General features: G+C 58.7%; 1 protein-coding gene across 1 annotated transcript in view; it reads right to left on the bottom strand.

Moving 5' to 3' along the window:
- Positions 1–1,690: 1,690 nt before the first annotated feature.
- Positions 1,691–15,261, bottom strand: part of SORL1 (sortilin related receptor 1) — a 74,737-nt gene continuing 61,166 nt past the window's right edge. Inside the window, exons 37-49 of the mRNA XM_056108188.1 lie at positions 14,232–14,344; positions 14,021–14,125; positions 13,491–13,563; positions 12,701–12,783; positions 12,007–12,103; positions 10,171–10,355; positions 9,262–9,381; positions 8,406–8,570; positions 7,302–7,476; positions 6,819–6,925; positions 5,012–5,204; positions 2,938–3,150; positions 1,691–1,907 (exon numbers count right to left, since the gene is read on the bottom strand). Coding sequence (XP_055964163.1) covers positions 1,840–1,907; positions 2,938–3,150; positions 5,012–5,204; positions 6,819–6,925; positions 7,302–7,476; positions 8,406–8,570; positions 9,262–9,381; positions 10,171–10,355; positions 12,007–12,103; positions 12,701–12,783; positions 13,491–13,563; positions 14,021–14,125; positions 14,232–14,344 — 1,697 coding nt within the window. The 3' untranslated portion in view covers positions 1,691–1,839. The remainder of the gene's footprint in view (positions 1,908–2,937; positions 3,151–5,011; positions 5,205–6,818; positions 6,926–7,301; positions 7,477–8,405; positions 8,571–9,261; positions 9,382–10,170; positions 10,356–12,006; positions 12,104–12,700; positions 12,784–13,490; positions 13,564–14,020; positions 14,126–14,231; positions 14,345–15,261) is intronic.

Below are 15,261 nucleotides of genomic sequence, written 5' to 3' on the forward strand. Positions count from 1 at the left end.
CTAGGCCTAAGAGCTACTGTTCCCCCAGCAGCATGGTGCCACCCTGCAGGGAGAGGGTGCTGGCCACCCTACAGGACGGGGTGCAGAGCATGGGAGGCAGGGGAGCGGCCCCTGGAAACGGCTCACAAGCGCCACCAGGAGGTCGGCAGAGAAAGGAAAGGAGAGAACAGACTTTCTACAGGTTCAGATCAGCGACCTGCCTCTTGCCAGCCTCTTAGAAGCCTTACGCTCCGTGATGAGGAGGTGGTTAGGGCTTAGAGTTTGGCGCCAAACGGCCCTGCTCCAAGACAAGGTAAAGCTGAAGCAAGTCTGGGCTTAAAATAACAATAACAATAATAATAATAAAAAACTTCAGAGACGGAGAGAGAGAAGAGGAAGAGTGCTGGGAGGGGAACCCTCGCCACCAGCACGGGTTAAAATAAAACAGAGTTCTGCCGACATGACAGGCGGACGCAGCAGCTGAACATGTGCCTCCTGCCCCGAAACAACATTCTAAAAATGGGAAAAAAGGGGCCACAACGAGAGGACAAAGGGGAAGGCATTTGCCTTGCACGCAGCCGACCAGGGTTCGATCCCCAGCATCCTATACCATCCCCAGAGGACTGCCAGGAGTGATTCCTGAGTGCAGAGCCAGGAGGAACCCCTGGGCACTTCCGGGTGTGCCCCTCCCCCCAAAAAAAAATTAAAATGAAAAAATTTAAAAAATGACTGGCTCTGTGTTTTCCAAATAATGGCTATGGAGGCGCAAACAATACTCCCACCCGAGGGTGATACTTTTGGTTGAAAGGAAGCAAATACTTGGAGGAGGTGCCTTGCGCCGAAGGGGGGTAGGGACTTGAGGGATCCCTCGGGGGTCGCAGGCCACCGTGCTCCCAGCAGACACAATCCAGGAGGAGCAAGGCTGGACCAGACATTGGTGCTGATGCTGGAGGGGGCGGGGGCGGGGATGCTCCACACACCTGCCAGGTGGCCGGGATCCGAGTACAGGGTCCGGCCGGCATTTCCATGCGTGGCACTTTCTCTTTTTCTGTGGGGGCAGGGGCACAGGTGAGAGCAGTGGGAGGGAGGAGAGAGAGAGAGGAGGAGGCGCCAGCCCCGTGCGGGGCGATGCCCAGGAGATGCGCTGGTCCGAGCGGCTCTCCTCACGACCGCTCGCCACCACCTCAGCACAGAGTTCTACATTCAAGCTTCTTCAGTGGTACGTGAAAAAACGTGAAAAACGACAAGTCAGACACCACACGTCAAACACGGGACACACAGAGAGACTCTCTGCCAGTATGTAAGGGGTCATGGCGCGGGTCTGGAACTCTCTCCCACAGGCAGGGGGGCCCCAGGGGTGGCGGCAGGCTCCAAGCCAGGCCCCCGGGGTGCCCTGATGAGCCCTGCGTCACAGCGTGTCCGATCAGTCAACAGAGAGACACACGGGAGACCTTATTTCAGACGCCCACACAGAGCGTGCAGCTCACTGAGTGACCCCAGCCCACACTCGCACGAAGCTTTATCAGATACATTTCTGTGTCTTAGAAAAATAAAGAGAATGGCCAATGGACTGAGCCGCAGTGACCTCACAGACGTAGAAGCGTGTCCAGCGAGCATATAGCCCTGTGGGGCCACGTTCATGTCAAAGCAGTTTGGTTATGGAAATCAACCTGATTTGAAGTTCACAGTTGATTACTAAAAAGTTTCTTCCTTCTTTTTTTTTTTGCTTTTGTTTTTTTTTCCTGGCCCATATAAAAATAACATATTGCAACTCAAAGTGCATCTTTTAAAATAAACCATCGACTATCTTTATCAAATAAAATATTTACACCATTTGGTTTCTAAGTGAGGAAAGCGCTTTCAGGCGATCACCATGGGGACGTCATCTGAGAATCCAGTGATCATGGGAGCGTCTTCATCATCCTCCCCTGAAGGGAAAAAGCGGCACCGAGGTGAGTTGGAGCAGCTATGCCAGTCAGGCATGACATCCCCTCCCCAACCCTCAGTGACCAGCTGGGCTTTCTCCAGCGGTGAAAGAGGCAGTGAGTCTTCAAGACGGAGAGCTGGCACCCTGGCACCTCCCGGCCACGGGGGAACCACAAGCACTCTTCTCCCCTGTGGGAAGGGGTCTCAGAGGAGAGTGTGTACATGAGGGGAATGTCCCACACTCCTCACTGACCCGTGGGGAAGAATATGTTGCACCCCAGTTGCCCACGCCGGGAGTTACAGAGACAGGAGTGACCAAGCCACCCGCGCCCGTGCCAGGCGGACTTGGCCTTTATATCAGGTAAGAAAAGGAACATGGGGCTGGAGCAATAGCCTAGCAGGTAGGACGTTTGCCTTGCATGCGGTCGACCAGGGTTCGATTCCCAGCATCCCATATGGTCCCCCGAGCACCGCCAGGAGTGATTCCTGAGTGCAAGAGCCAGGAGTAACTCTTATGCATCGCCGGGTGTGACCCAAAAAGAAAAAAAAGAAAAAGAAAAAGAGGCGGGCATTGGGTGGGAATCCACCCTGCTTGCATCAACCCAACAAAAGCGAGAACTCGTCGACAGAGAAACGTCAGGGCTCCACAGGAGCCCTTTTCCACACTGAACGCCGGACCGGCCCCAGACGCACGAACTTCATGGTCTCCTGCATGCTCTTAGCACTTAGAGATGTCGGTGAGGAGGGTAACGCCTTCCTTTCCTCCCCGTGCCATATGTTCCCAGTGAAAACTGACAAAAGCCCGCAGGAAGACAAGGCCTTCCCCGACCCTGCCGGGGGTCCCCGAGACGTCCGACCTCGAGGCTCTGGGAAGCAAGAGGTTAAAGGCTGGGAAACTCGTGAGCAAAGTGTTTGTTAGTACCAGGGAAGCTGCTAAAGCCCGGGGCTCATCCTGGACGAGGCAGGAGGACCCCCTCGGCAGCTCCTCCAGCCCACCCCACCCCCGGCTGGCGTGCTGCGGCCCCCACTTACCCAGGTCATCCCCCGAGGAGAAGATGGCCGAGCCCAGCCGGGAGCTGTAGTGGCTGTTGGCAAAGGCGGTAAAGCTGCTCTGTAGCCGGCGGTGTTTGGCGTAGAGGACGGCAAAGCCGACCCCCAGGCTCAGCAGGATCAGGAACAAGATGGGCACCACCACGGCTGCCACGTCAGGAGACCTGGGCACCTGCACCTCCGACGTATCGGCCGCTGCAGGGCAAGAGGCCGCCCCCGTGAGGCGCCCGGTGCTGCCCCGGCAGCCCCTCGGCACCCCACACGGCTCAGCGCCCGCCTGGCAGGAGGGCCCTGCACGTGGTGCCTGAGCGCTGCTCCGTGCCACGAGCGGGGCCTTGTGCATGCAAATACGGTAATTACATTAGGCCCCTAATCACTGCCTTGTTGGTTATTTAGATAATCTCTTGGAAGGGAGACCTTTGTTGGGGTATCAACATTGATTTCATTAGCATTATTACTTAAGACCACTTGCTTGCCTTGCATAAGAGGATGTGAAATCAGACCACTAATTAACGAGATTGCAATTATTTCCCCCTACTTGGCACCGAAGTCGCTCTGAATTGCAGTTACCTGAAGGTCCATTAAGTGACACAAACAAGATTCCTTTACTACAACACTGACTTAACAGCTCATGAAGTTTTATGAGGCTTTTCCCCCCCTTTAAACTTAAATAAAAGACGGGGAAAGGCAGCTTTTCCGTACACGTTTCCTGAAGCGCTCCATAAAGTCACGCAGGTGATTCTCACCTAACTGCGGTGCCCCTTCCCATTGCCTTCTGAGGCACGGGCTGGTGATGAGGACGATGATGTACAATATGGTGTATGATACACGTATGATAACAGTGGAGCCTGTTACTGTCAGAAATCCTGGGGGAAGCCTGAGCTGGAGGCAGGAAGACGGAACTTAGGAGCCCATTTATTTTTGGCTTTTTGGGTCACCCAGAGCGATGCTCAGGGGTTCCTCCTGGCTCTGCACTCAGGAATCACTCCTGGCGGTACTCAGGGTACCATATGGGATGCCGGGGATTGAACCCAGGTCAGCGCCTGCAAGGCAAACACCCTCCCCGCTGTACTATCGCTCCGGTCCCAGGAGCTCGTTTTTATACTGAAGCAAAAAAGCCCCCTGAGTCCTGGGAGGAGCCTGGTCAGGGTAGGGGGCAGTTCTCTGCTAGGAGGGGATGCAGTAAAGGGTTCCCAGGACTCATCCTGATGAATGATTGGGCTGGGCAACACCGCTGCTCACAGCTCTAACCTAACAAGTTGATGATTAGGCTTTTATTTCCAGTCCTTTCCTTATTTGCTTGGGATGAGGGATTTGGGCAGGGAGAACCCTTAACCTCTCCCTCCTACGTCCAAACCTAAGCCCACCTGATAAATGGGGGAGAGTACTCTTCAGTAGTGAGGGGGGTCTCTGGGGGGACTGGGCATACCCCCAGATGTCTGATCAGTCACATCCTGCTTGCGAGCCTCTGTGCTCCTCACCAAGTCAACCTCTAGAACGGCCGACTGGTTTCCCTTTAGAAGCTCGGCAGCGGGGCATGTGCTTCCCATGCACGAGGCCCTGGGTTAGACCCCCAGCACCCAAACGAACAGCAAAGGGCTTGGCGGGCAGGAGTGCAGGCAGGGGGCATCCTGTAAGGTGCCCCTGGAATCGTGGTTGTGACTGGGAACCTTTGGGAATTGTTCCTGTCCTGCAGGGAGGAGGCTTCTGGAGATGCCACGGAGCACTGTCTCACCAGATCCCACGAGAAGAGACCTCCAAGTCAGCACACAGCCGTGGCCTGCCCGCTGCCTCACCGGAAGCACAGTGTTGGCTGCACTCCCAGCCAGGCTTCACTCCCGCAGTGGCAGGATTTCTCTGCCACCATCCATGGGCCCCTGCACGGCTGCCGGGAGTGTCCACAGAGCGCAGGGGGCCAGGGGAGATCAGGACACCCGCATTTCATTCTGAGCTGCTGCATCCTGAACACAGCCCCCACCCATCCACCCACCCACCCACCCACCCACCCTCTGCCTGATTTAGTTCTCCGGGCAAACCCTGGGTGCATGGGACTTACCGGAGCCCAACTCGTCGTACAGCAAGACGGCGGGCTCCCCGCAAATCTGGCTCCCGACGAGACACCTCGCTTGGACGGTGAAGGTGTAATTGTGACCCAGTTTCAGGTTGGAGATCTTGAAGAAGTTGTCCGTCGTGTTCCCCAGGTAAGCGCTGATGTTCATGGCACTGTCGAACATGTGGATCTCATAGCCCTGGGAGCACACAGGGAGAGGGGGTAGGTGGGTGATAAGCTCATCAGGTGGGCTTCTCCCCGGCCCCCTTTCCCTGACTGCCATGCCCACCTAGGAGCTACCTGTCACCAGCTGAAGGTACAGTCCCATGCAGTGCAGTCCACAGACTGGGCTCTGTTCACTGCTCCACCTTGAGCCCAGTGGCTTTCCACAGGGCTAAGGGGAAGGAGTTTGCCTTAGAAGAAAACTCTTCCCCTTCAAACAACGGGAAGGTATCACCACCGCCCTCCGCTCACTTCCTGTCACCCTGTTTGCTAGCACTTCTGAACAGATCTCAGCTCTAGTCCAGCCCAGCACCCCAAGAAGCATTTCTACGGACTTGGGTGCCCATTCGCTAGGGAACCCTCCTGGGCTGGCTCAGGGAGACTGCACCCCCTCCCCATAATACACGAAGGTCCCCAGGCTCAGGGAGACTCTGCCCCCTCCTCATATACTGAAGGTTCCCAGATTTCCCACCCCTGTCCTGCACCCGAGTCCCCCACTAATGACAACTGGTTTCCACACAGGACCTCCCAACACCATCACCGGGAATCCCCGTCCCACGAGCTCCTGTCCACCCGCTGAGACATGTGGCACATTTGTAGAATAACATAAGGCGCCAAGAAAAAAATATTTGAATGGGGCGTCACTATTTTGTTATCCCAGCAGACACCCTCCTGAAGACCTCAGATGTGCATGAACTCTGAACTCCTACAGGGAACGCTGGGTACGCCCGCCGCCGGGCTGTCTTTGGTAATGCGCGGTCCAGTGCACCAGCCCGATGAAGCAACCCGCTTCGTTCACACGGCCCACCCACCCGGCTGTTCCTCTCTCCCCTGGAAATTCTGTCTCTGCAGCCCACGGGATTGGCGAGGAAGAGACGTTGCTAGTTCTGGCTGATTGTGCTGGAGTTTCTTGGTTTTTAACTTTGAAATCTGCACCTTCTTTCAAAATGAGACTATTTCTGTTCTGGTTGGTTCCCAAGCTCCCTTGATATTTTGAGGCTAGTCGCCATCGAAGATGTCACAGTTGATGAGAAATCTCCAGTCTGGACACGGCCTTGCTTTTGGCACTGCTCTAGGATTGGAGTGGTATCTGGGGTCTTTGCCCTCAAGACACTTTGTGGGGCCGTGGGGGACGGAGGGGACTGAGTCTCTCTTGAACCTGACCAAAGCAAACAAAAAAGGGCCTTGGTACAGCAGCGAGCCCTTCCCGCTCCCCCTGGGATTTCAGAGGGAAACAAAGGGAGGAGAAGCCAGTGGAGTCAGATGCTCAGGCTGTCAGTTCCCACGTGAGGCCGAGACCAGCCGCAGGAGGGCCAGCAAGGCTGCAGCCTGCCTTCAAGGAAAGGCAAGTTCAGAACTGGAGAAAAAAAAAAAAACGCTTAGCGCAGGGATTCTCCTCCTTAATGGGCAGCAGAGACATCCCACTAATTAGCCATTCCACAGAAAATGGCCCTTTAATTCTCCAGCTCTTCCTCTGCCCTCTTTCTTCTTCTTCCATCTCTGCCAGCGTGCTGTTAACGAGCTCATCTCTCTAAAATCGTGTTTCAATTACATTTCCAGGGCCGCCGAGAAGGAGGGACCCGGCACTTACCCGGCTTTCATTAAAATGTTTCTCCTTCAGCGCGAGACTTTTCCAAAACAAAAGGACGTGGTCGTTTTCCGTTAAGATCTTTAAGGCATCCGGTGCTGATAACGAAACTGGAAAGCAAAGGGAATAGGATGGGGTGAGTGTCTGGGTGGGAGTCGGAACCTCTGGTTCTTTGTTAAAAGAGAGATGGGCCAAAGGTCAGCCCGGGCACTGCTGCCCGGGGGACCTGCCACGGGGCGGGCAGTCTGCTCAGGTATATGGATAGTAAATGTCCATGGCTGGAGGTGAGAAGGGAAGACCAGGATAGGACTGTGGGGGGGGGGGGGAGGGGAAGGAGAGAGGGGTCTTGGTTTCAAGGTCTATAGCTCTCAGGAGTGTCCCCTGGTGTCCAGCACACCCTGTGTCTTCCTTCGAGAACTGGAGCCGGCCTCTCGGGCCAGGCCCTGGCTCCCGGGGAGAGGAGACTGCATCCGAGGGCCGGCTCACCCGTGGTCAGCTTGAGGGCGGCCTCTTTGCTCATGTTGCCCAGCTGCACGATGACGTGGTACTTGCCGCCCGGCTCCAGCCTGCTGAGCGCGAACTCCACGGTGCTGTTGCGGGACGTCACTTTGTAGCTGCGGTCGCTCCTCCGCACCAGGTCCTTCACGGTGATGACGTAGAGCTGGGGGCAGCAGCGGGTGGGGTGGAGGGGGGGCAGCTGCTCAGTGCACGGGAACCCAGTGCTCACTCCCCAGACCCTGCGGCCGCAGAAGCAGAGGCAGCAGCAGGCAGCCGCTCAGAGCAGGCGAGAAACGTTTTTTCCCACTCAGGGTTCGACTGGGTGGCCGTCACTACCTCGTGTCCTCGGAGCCGGGCGATCCTGTCCAATCCCGGCTCGGGAGGATCAGGAACCCGGCTGAGGCTGTCTAGCGCGTGAAGGGACACAAGAGGGGGGATGACTATGGGAAACTTAGTCGCCTCGGGGAGAAAGAACCCGAAGACAGTGGCCGAGGGCCAGCGCCTATGGATAACCCCCGACGACGCCATCACACGTTACCTCGGTAACTAAGACACTTGGAAGGATGGGCCGGAGCAATAGCAAGAGGGGAGGGTGCCCACCTTGCATCATCCCCAGCACCCCAAAAGGTCCCCCACTCCCCACCAGGAATGCTCCCTGAGCACAGAGCCAGAAGTAGACCCTAAGCACCGCCAGGTGTGGCCTCCCCCCCAAAAAAAAATTGAATTGAGAAAAAGCTTTAAGTAGCTAAACATTAACGCCCAGTGTTCTGGGATGGGATTGGGGGGCAGGGGGAATGGAGTTCTTCTAGAACCACGCTCTCTCCAGCCTCACCAGCAGGCTTTCCTAGGGCTGGGCACCGTCAGGGGCTCTAAGTACCACAGCCTCCTGACTGCTGTCGGCTGCACAGTAGGCCGACAGTGCTAGTCTGTGAATGCGTGCCGAGCACTTGACCTCAGTTCCACTTTGTCACAGAAACGGCTGATGAGGTTCGTGGCCCAGAGGCCACTGTTTGCTAACCCACTGCAGAGGACGGGGGCAGTGGCAGCCCCCCCCCCCAGCAGGCCCAGGTGTCCCGTCCTCTTGCAGCTCACCAAGTCTTGCTCGGGGGCGTCGTACGGGGGTTCCCACTTGACCACGGCGGACGTCTTGCCCGTGCGCACCACATGCAGGCGCCGGGGTGGCAGCCGGCTGTCGGGAATCATCCGAACCACCACGCAGTCGGAGGACGGGCCCTGGTAGGGCGCCACCACCCGGACCTAGAACAAGCCCCCCGAGCGTTTACGATCGCCACAGAACCAGAGACCACCCCCCCACCCCCATCCTCGGCCACGGCTCCAAGGCCATCAAGGAGCCACACGTGGAGCCACGGCCCACCCACCCCAGGCCTGAGTCCTGTTGGGTTTCCTCTCAGAAGCTTCTGCCCTGTGGGACTCGGGCAGAGCCGGGATGCAGGTGGGACACGCTATCCACACATGTGCAACGCGAGTGCATGCATGAACATGCTTCTCATGCCTCCTGCTCACCGTGAGAGCCAGGCCCCACCCCACCCTGCGGTGCCCCATGGGCGTTCTCTCTCTCCCCAGATCTGGGGGATCCCGGGTCCCATCGCGATCACAGGCCTAACCCCAGGTGGTGGGTGCTGGTTTCCGATCTTTATTTCCCCCCAAACACCTTGGCACACGCATAAAGGTTCGGAGGATAAATTCCTGGAAACGGAATCCGAGGAGAGCTTTCGGCTCTTCCTGGGACCCAGGTGCCAAGCTGGCGAGTTTCCACGGTGGCGCCAGTTGGCTCAGGGGCTATTCGCTGTGTCTCAAGAGCCCAGCCCGGTGCCCAGAGCCTGCTAGAGGTGGAGAAGCAGCACCTCAGCAACGCCCCACCCCTGCCATCCCCCAAAAATGACGGAACTTCAGCCTGTGGGCGCGTGGGGCTCTCTGGGCAGCTCACCAGGAACAGGTACTGCTCGTCGGGGCTGACGATCACGGTGCTGTTGTGGAGGGTCGTGGTCAGGCTGCGCGGGTTCCGGTACAGGTCGAGGAAGGACGTAGCATAGAAAACCCCATAAACCTGGGACGAGAAGGAAAAGTGGGCCACGCGCCAGCACCTTCCAGAAGGTGAAAGAGCAGAGGCTGCAACCCTGGGCCAACTGTTGGCTCTGCCTGCACCCCGGAACGCCGGGGACTTCTCTGATTCTCAGGGTGCGTGATGGGGGTCGTCCCCCCACCCCCACCAGAACTGACCGCAGGGCGCCTGCACACAGGGGGCTCCGTGAACCTGACTGCTCCGTCTCTCCCCTTAGCTCTCATTCACGCCACCCCTCCCCCACACCCATCCGTGTCCCTCGTCCTTGTCTCTGTCCCCATCTGGGCCCTGAGAGTCACCAAGCCGCGGTGCTAGCAGAGTTCGTGTTGCCGCTTCTCCTTGTGGAAATCCCAGAAAGTCATGTTTTTCCCCTCAAGGCACTTACAAAAGGGCAGGGAGGAGGGGTGCAGCAGGAAATATGCAGGGGACATCAGGAACCCTGAGGGGGACATCAGGGGCTCTGCCAAGTGCCCGGAGATGCTGGGCATTGTGAGGGGAGACACTGGGGCTGGACAGGGAGGAAGGAGGAGGCGGGGAGGTGGGGGACAGAGTCACAGCTGGGAGGGGACAGAGACTCCAAACCCAGCCTAACTGTGGCAGGAGGAAGGGGCTGGACAGGGCGGGGGGTGGTCCTTCCACGCAACACTCGTCACTGCCGTGGACCACTCAGCCCCGGGCCCTCGTCACTGTCCTTGGGGTACCGACGCCAGGCAGTGGTGGCTGGAAGAGACTGTGCGTGGGGAGAAAGGACAGTGGACACCGCCGGGGACCTACCACGTTCCTGGGGCCCGTCCAGGTGCATTCCACAGCGGTCTGGTTGGTGGCCTTGGCCTTGAGGCTCGGGGCCGGCGGGCGGACGCCTTTGGTGGTGACGTGTTCGAAGGCCAGCGGGCTGTCACCCAGCTCTGTCTTGGCCCAGGCGGAAATCTCATAGGCCGTCTGGGCGGTCAGGTTGCCCACTGTGGAGGCAGGGATGAGGGCGCCGGTCACACACATAGGCTGGGACGGGGCTCGCGGTGGGCCTGGGCTCTAGCTCCCACACTCCCTGCTGACGCATGTGGGCATGGGGTAGTGACCGAGGAGCTGGAAAAGCATCTCCTACCCCCGTACACAGGCCAACACAGGGGCAACAGCTACACGTGCCGGCCCCGACCTCTGTGTGTGTCCACAGGGACCTTTCATTCTGTGTCACAGAAAGGACACTGAAATAAAAGACATCAAGCGTCTTTGTTTGGGGGTGGGTCACAGCCGGCAGTGCTCGGGGCTTACTCCTACTTCTGTGCTGATTGGAGGCAGGTGTTCTACCCACTTACACTATCTCTCAAGCCCCTCTAATTTGATTTCTTTTGGCTTTCTGGGTCACACCCAGTGATGCTCAGGGGTTACTCCTGGTTCTGCACTCAGGAATTACTCCTGGCGTAGGGTGATGCTGGGGATCGAACCCAGGTCGGCTGCATGAAAGGCAAACACCGTCCCCACTGGACTATGGCTCTAGCCCCTACATTTGATTTTTGAGACGATAAAGAGACCAATGAAGAGAAAGAGATATTGACAAGGGGTCTCTGAAACGGAAGGGCAAAAGGTTCCCCCTGGGAGATGAGATGAAGGGAAAAGACATTTTCCAGACTTTCTGCAGTGACTACACATCCCCTCTCTAATGACGGGGAACATTATTAAAGACCAAAGAGCCAGGAGGACACATCAGCAGGGAGCCCTGAGGGCCACCAGGAGTGGCTCAAGGCCAGCCTGTGCTCGGCGGTGCCGCCAGGGCAAAGGATTCAGACCCCCTCGACTCACTCCCTAGCTTGTAAGATGTATCAAAAGATCACAGCGGTTAGAGTCATTGTGTGGACCGAGAAAGGAATCTTCGGGAAGTGCTCGGCATGGGGCCGGCCATGAGCTCACCCTTCACCTAGCTCAGGCCGCAGCCAAGAAAGCTTTTTGTTCCATTCGCTCCGAATGAGCCGCTTGGGACCGGCGGGGTCACAGTTTCCGGAATAAAAGCAGATCCAGGTTTGATCCCAGCCCCTCCATCTCTGTCTCTGAGACTCATTTTCTCCCCTGAGGAGTGAGTGAGTGTGGCCACAGCCCGGGGCCCGCGTGGCTCTCACTCGTGGGCGGGCTCAGGGTTCAGAATGAGCGTCAGGGTAAAGACCCAGGCCTGGGAGTACGAGCGGGCTGGACAGAGCTTCGCTCGGCTCAGAGGAGAGGGAGGAAGGCATGAGCGGAACCCTGTGGCCCGTTCTCAGCATGTCCTGGGAGACTCGCCCCTTACGCAGGAGAGGGGTGGACCCTGTCCTGCCATCATTTGTACTTTCACTGGATGTACCAGGTCCGGGACTGCCTCTTGTGAACAAAGGCGTGAGCCAGGCCGAGGAGGGCAGGGAGGGAGGGTGGGAAGTAAATCCAGGCCCTCCTGTGTGCAGGATTCACTGCACCCCCCCACTCCCCCCTTAGCTAGTGTCCACTACAATCTGGAGCTGTCCGAGTGGCACTGAGGTGGGAGACCCACCACCACTGGGACCCTCGCCCGGACCCAGACGCCGCTCACTCAGCCTTGACCCCGTGCCCCTCCGGCCCACCCCTGCCCCCCGCCCTCCCCATGCTCACCCTTGTGGGACAGTGAGCTGCCCCGGAAGTTCAAGGTTCTCTTCTCTTGCTTGTGGCTGTCAAAAGCCCAGAACAGGTTGACCACGTAGCCAGTGACCTGCCAAGGACCAAGAGTGACAACGGCGCGTCCTGCAGAGGGGCCACAGGCCTCCAGAGCGACTCCAGAGCGACCCGGCCGCTCCCCGCGCTCCCCCCCAGACACAAATGCAGGACGGAGACTGGGGACTGGGGGTCCCGGGTGCGTCCCTCTGGGGGAACCTCGACTTTAGCACTTGGCACCAGGAAATCCAATAAAGCTGAAAATCACAGGGCTTGGATCCTGTTAACGCCGACTCTTTATTTGTGCTGTAGCTGTGAACCACTTAATTATACGGTTTTAAAAAAGGGGGGAAAACCACACACACAAGGCACCAGGCTGAGACGGGTAATTACACACGAGGCTCCGTTCTATCCCGGTGGGTGAGAGACCTACCTCCTGGGTCGGTCAGCTTCTCCAGGCCAAGCCATTTCTTCTCCCCGACCCTCCCAGATACCCCCACTGAATCTCCATGCTACCTTTGGTTTATTTCATTTTGGGGGCCACACCCGGCGGTGCTCAGGGCTCTCTCCTGGCTCTGGGCTCAGGGATTGAACCGGGGTCGCCCTGCGCAGCAAAGGCCCTCCCCCCGTGCCCAGCCGTAGCCACCCATGTTACCTTGACGGTCCCAGCCATGGTCAGGGTGAAGCTGAGTGAATTCTCACTGTAGCCATCAATGTGAATCTGGGGTGGGGGGATCACTGTGAACAGAAGCGAGCAGTCAGCCAGTGACCACGGGCAGAAGTGAGGCCGGAAAGGCCCGGGATGCTGACCCGAGGGCATTAAGCCTCCTTTCCACGGGCAAGGGAGGGGCATCCCTCAAGCTGTTCTCCCCTGGGGGTCCAGAACCGTGGTCCAGGCCATGGTCGCCTGGTGAACGCAGAACTGCCCCGGCCAGCTGGCCTTCCTGGCCTCTCAGTGGGCAGGAAAGTTCCGTGACATCGGTGCCCCCAAAGCAGCTCTGCAGCGGCATGCCCTGTGGGCAGCGCCGAGACCCCGGATGGGGCAGGTGAGATTTAAGCCATAAGGGTGACCTGCAATTTCTGGGAGTGCAGCCAGCACAAGCTCAAGTTCCTGCCAGACCCTAGACAACTCTTGGGCCTGGGATGACTGACGGGTCCCCACAGGGGAGAGGCTGCTGGACCCCGCAGAGCGGGCACGCAGGCCCATGGCCCCTAGGAGCCACAGAGGAGGGGAGCACGTCGGGGAAGGCATCGGAGGCCAGACCGGGGCCGGACCCAGTCAGCGTTTCCTCAGCTCCACACTGGAGGGGGGACGGAGCAATGGGGACACGGCCGGGCTCCATTGACTCTCCACAGCACGGCCAGGAGCCCTGGGGCCTCCATCCCCCTCCCTGGGACGCCAGCCCCACCCATCGCCCACACCCCCTGCCCGCCCGAGTCGGTACCTTTTCCTTTCGTGGTGGTGATGGATTTCGAGTCACTCCAGTTCCCTATCCCACGGCTGGTCACTGCGGCCACCTGTGCACACCAGGGGCGTGTTAGCCGGAGATCAGGCCAGACAGCAGGAGGCCGGGTGGGCTGAGTCCCTGCAGGGGGGCGCGGGGCAGCCGAGGCCCCGGGGCTGAGACAGGGGGCCAGGCGGTGACTTGACACGGTCGGCCGCCGGGATGATGTTTAGAGCACCTCAAGGCAGGGGTGCGAGGGGGAGTGCACATGGATGTGTGGTCCCAGCACCCCCAAACGTGCGAGATGGCAAAAGTGAGCTTGTGTCATCTCGCCCATTGCACGCCGTGGCGGGGGACTCACGAGGGGCACGGGGCTGCAGGCGGCAGCTGCCCACGCAGGAAGAAGGCGGCCACCACGGGGCCGCCGTGCACCAAGCTGGCAGGGAGAGCGGCATCCCCCCTAGCCCCGGTCACACAAGGGCCTCTGGCGCTGCTGAGGGAAAGGACCCCCGGGGCCAGCGGGCACTCACCCGGACGGTGTACTGAGTGTTCACCAGCAGGTCCCGGATCTCGGTGAAGTTGCTGGCAGCGCGCTGGGACGCCCACACCTTGGAGCCGCTCCTGCTGTGCTCCACCTGCGGGACCAGGATCGTCACCCAGGGCACCCACCCAGCACCCTCCCTGGGCAGGAGAAAGCGAGAGGCCACGTCCACTCCGGCCCTGCGGTCCCCGGGCACTCACGATGTACTCTCGGATGAGGCCATGGCTGTGGGTGGGGGGCATCCAGTGGCCGAGGATCACACCTTCCTCCTCCCTGTGCAGAGACAGCTGGAGATCTCGGGGGGCGTCCGGCACTGGAAAAGAATCCCCATGGTGTTGAGGCCACCAGGGGACCCCAGTGCCCGGCCGGGGCAGGGAAGCACTAGGAGCCGCCTGGAAGTTGGGAGCAGGGAACAGCCTCAAGACCAGCTGGACCCCGCCTGGCCTGGCTTGGCCCCAGTGCAGGGTCTTTCTGTGGAGGACTGAGAGTGTGTAGCAGGTCTGCCTTCCTCACAGCGCCCTCCCCCAGGGTTTGCCAGGCTGCCAGCCAGCTCTAGAGGTGGCTTCTTGGAGACACTTTGGAAGGGCCAGAAAGATGGCTCAGTGGGCAGGGCACACTTTGCATCTAGGCTTGATCCTGCCACGACACCCCAGTGTTCCCTGAGCATCACTGAGTCTGATCCCAAAATGACAAAAGTATTTAAAAAAAAATATGTCGGGGGCTGGAGCAATAGCAGAGTGGGTAGGGTGGTTTCACTTGCACGCAGCCGACCCGGGGTTCGATTCCCAGCATCCCATATGGTCCCCCAAGCACCGCCAGGAGTAATTCCTGAGTGCATGAGCCAGGAGTAGCCCCTGTGCATCGCCGGGTGTGACCCCAAAACCAAAATAAATAAATAAATAAATATATGTCAGTTATTAAAAAAAAAATCTTCTGAAACTTTGTTCTGAGCCAGGGTAGAAGCCACTCGTCGATCCAGTCTCACAACTTCCTGGTCCAGCTCCACCTTGTGGGGCAAGGAGCAAGCAGGACTCTCTGCCCTGCCCGGCGGTGTCCATGGAGAGGAGGCCAAGGGGACAGTGAGGACACAGTCAGTCATGGGCAGGCCCTTGACCCAGCTGGCTTGTGTCCTGAGCACAGGCACAGAGGGAAGGCCACGAAAAGAGGACATGCCACGGGCCACAGGAGAAGCCACAGGAGTAACCGCCCAATAATGTCCTGACCGTGGCC

Source organism: Sorex fumeus, unplaced genomic scaffold, assembly GCF_029834395.1.
Source record: "Sorex fumeus unplaced genomic scaffold, SorFum_2.1 ptg000198l, whole genome shotgun sequence".
NCBI classification, from domain to species: domain Eukaryota; kingdom Metazoa; phylum Chordata; class Mammalia; order Eulipotyphla; family Soricidae; genus Sorex; species Sorex fumeus.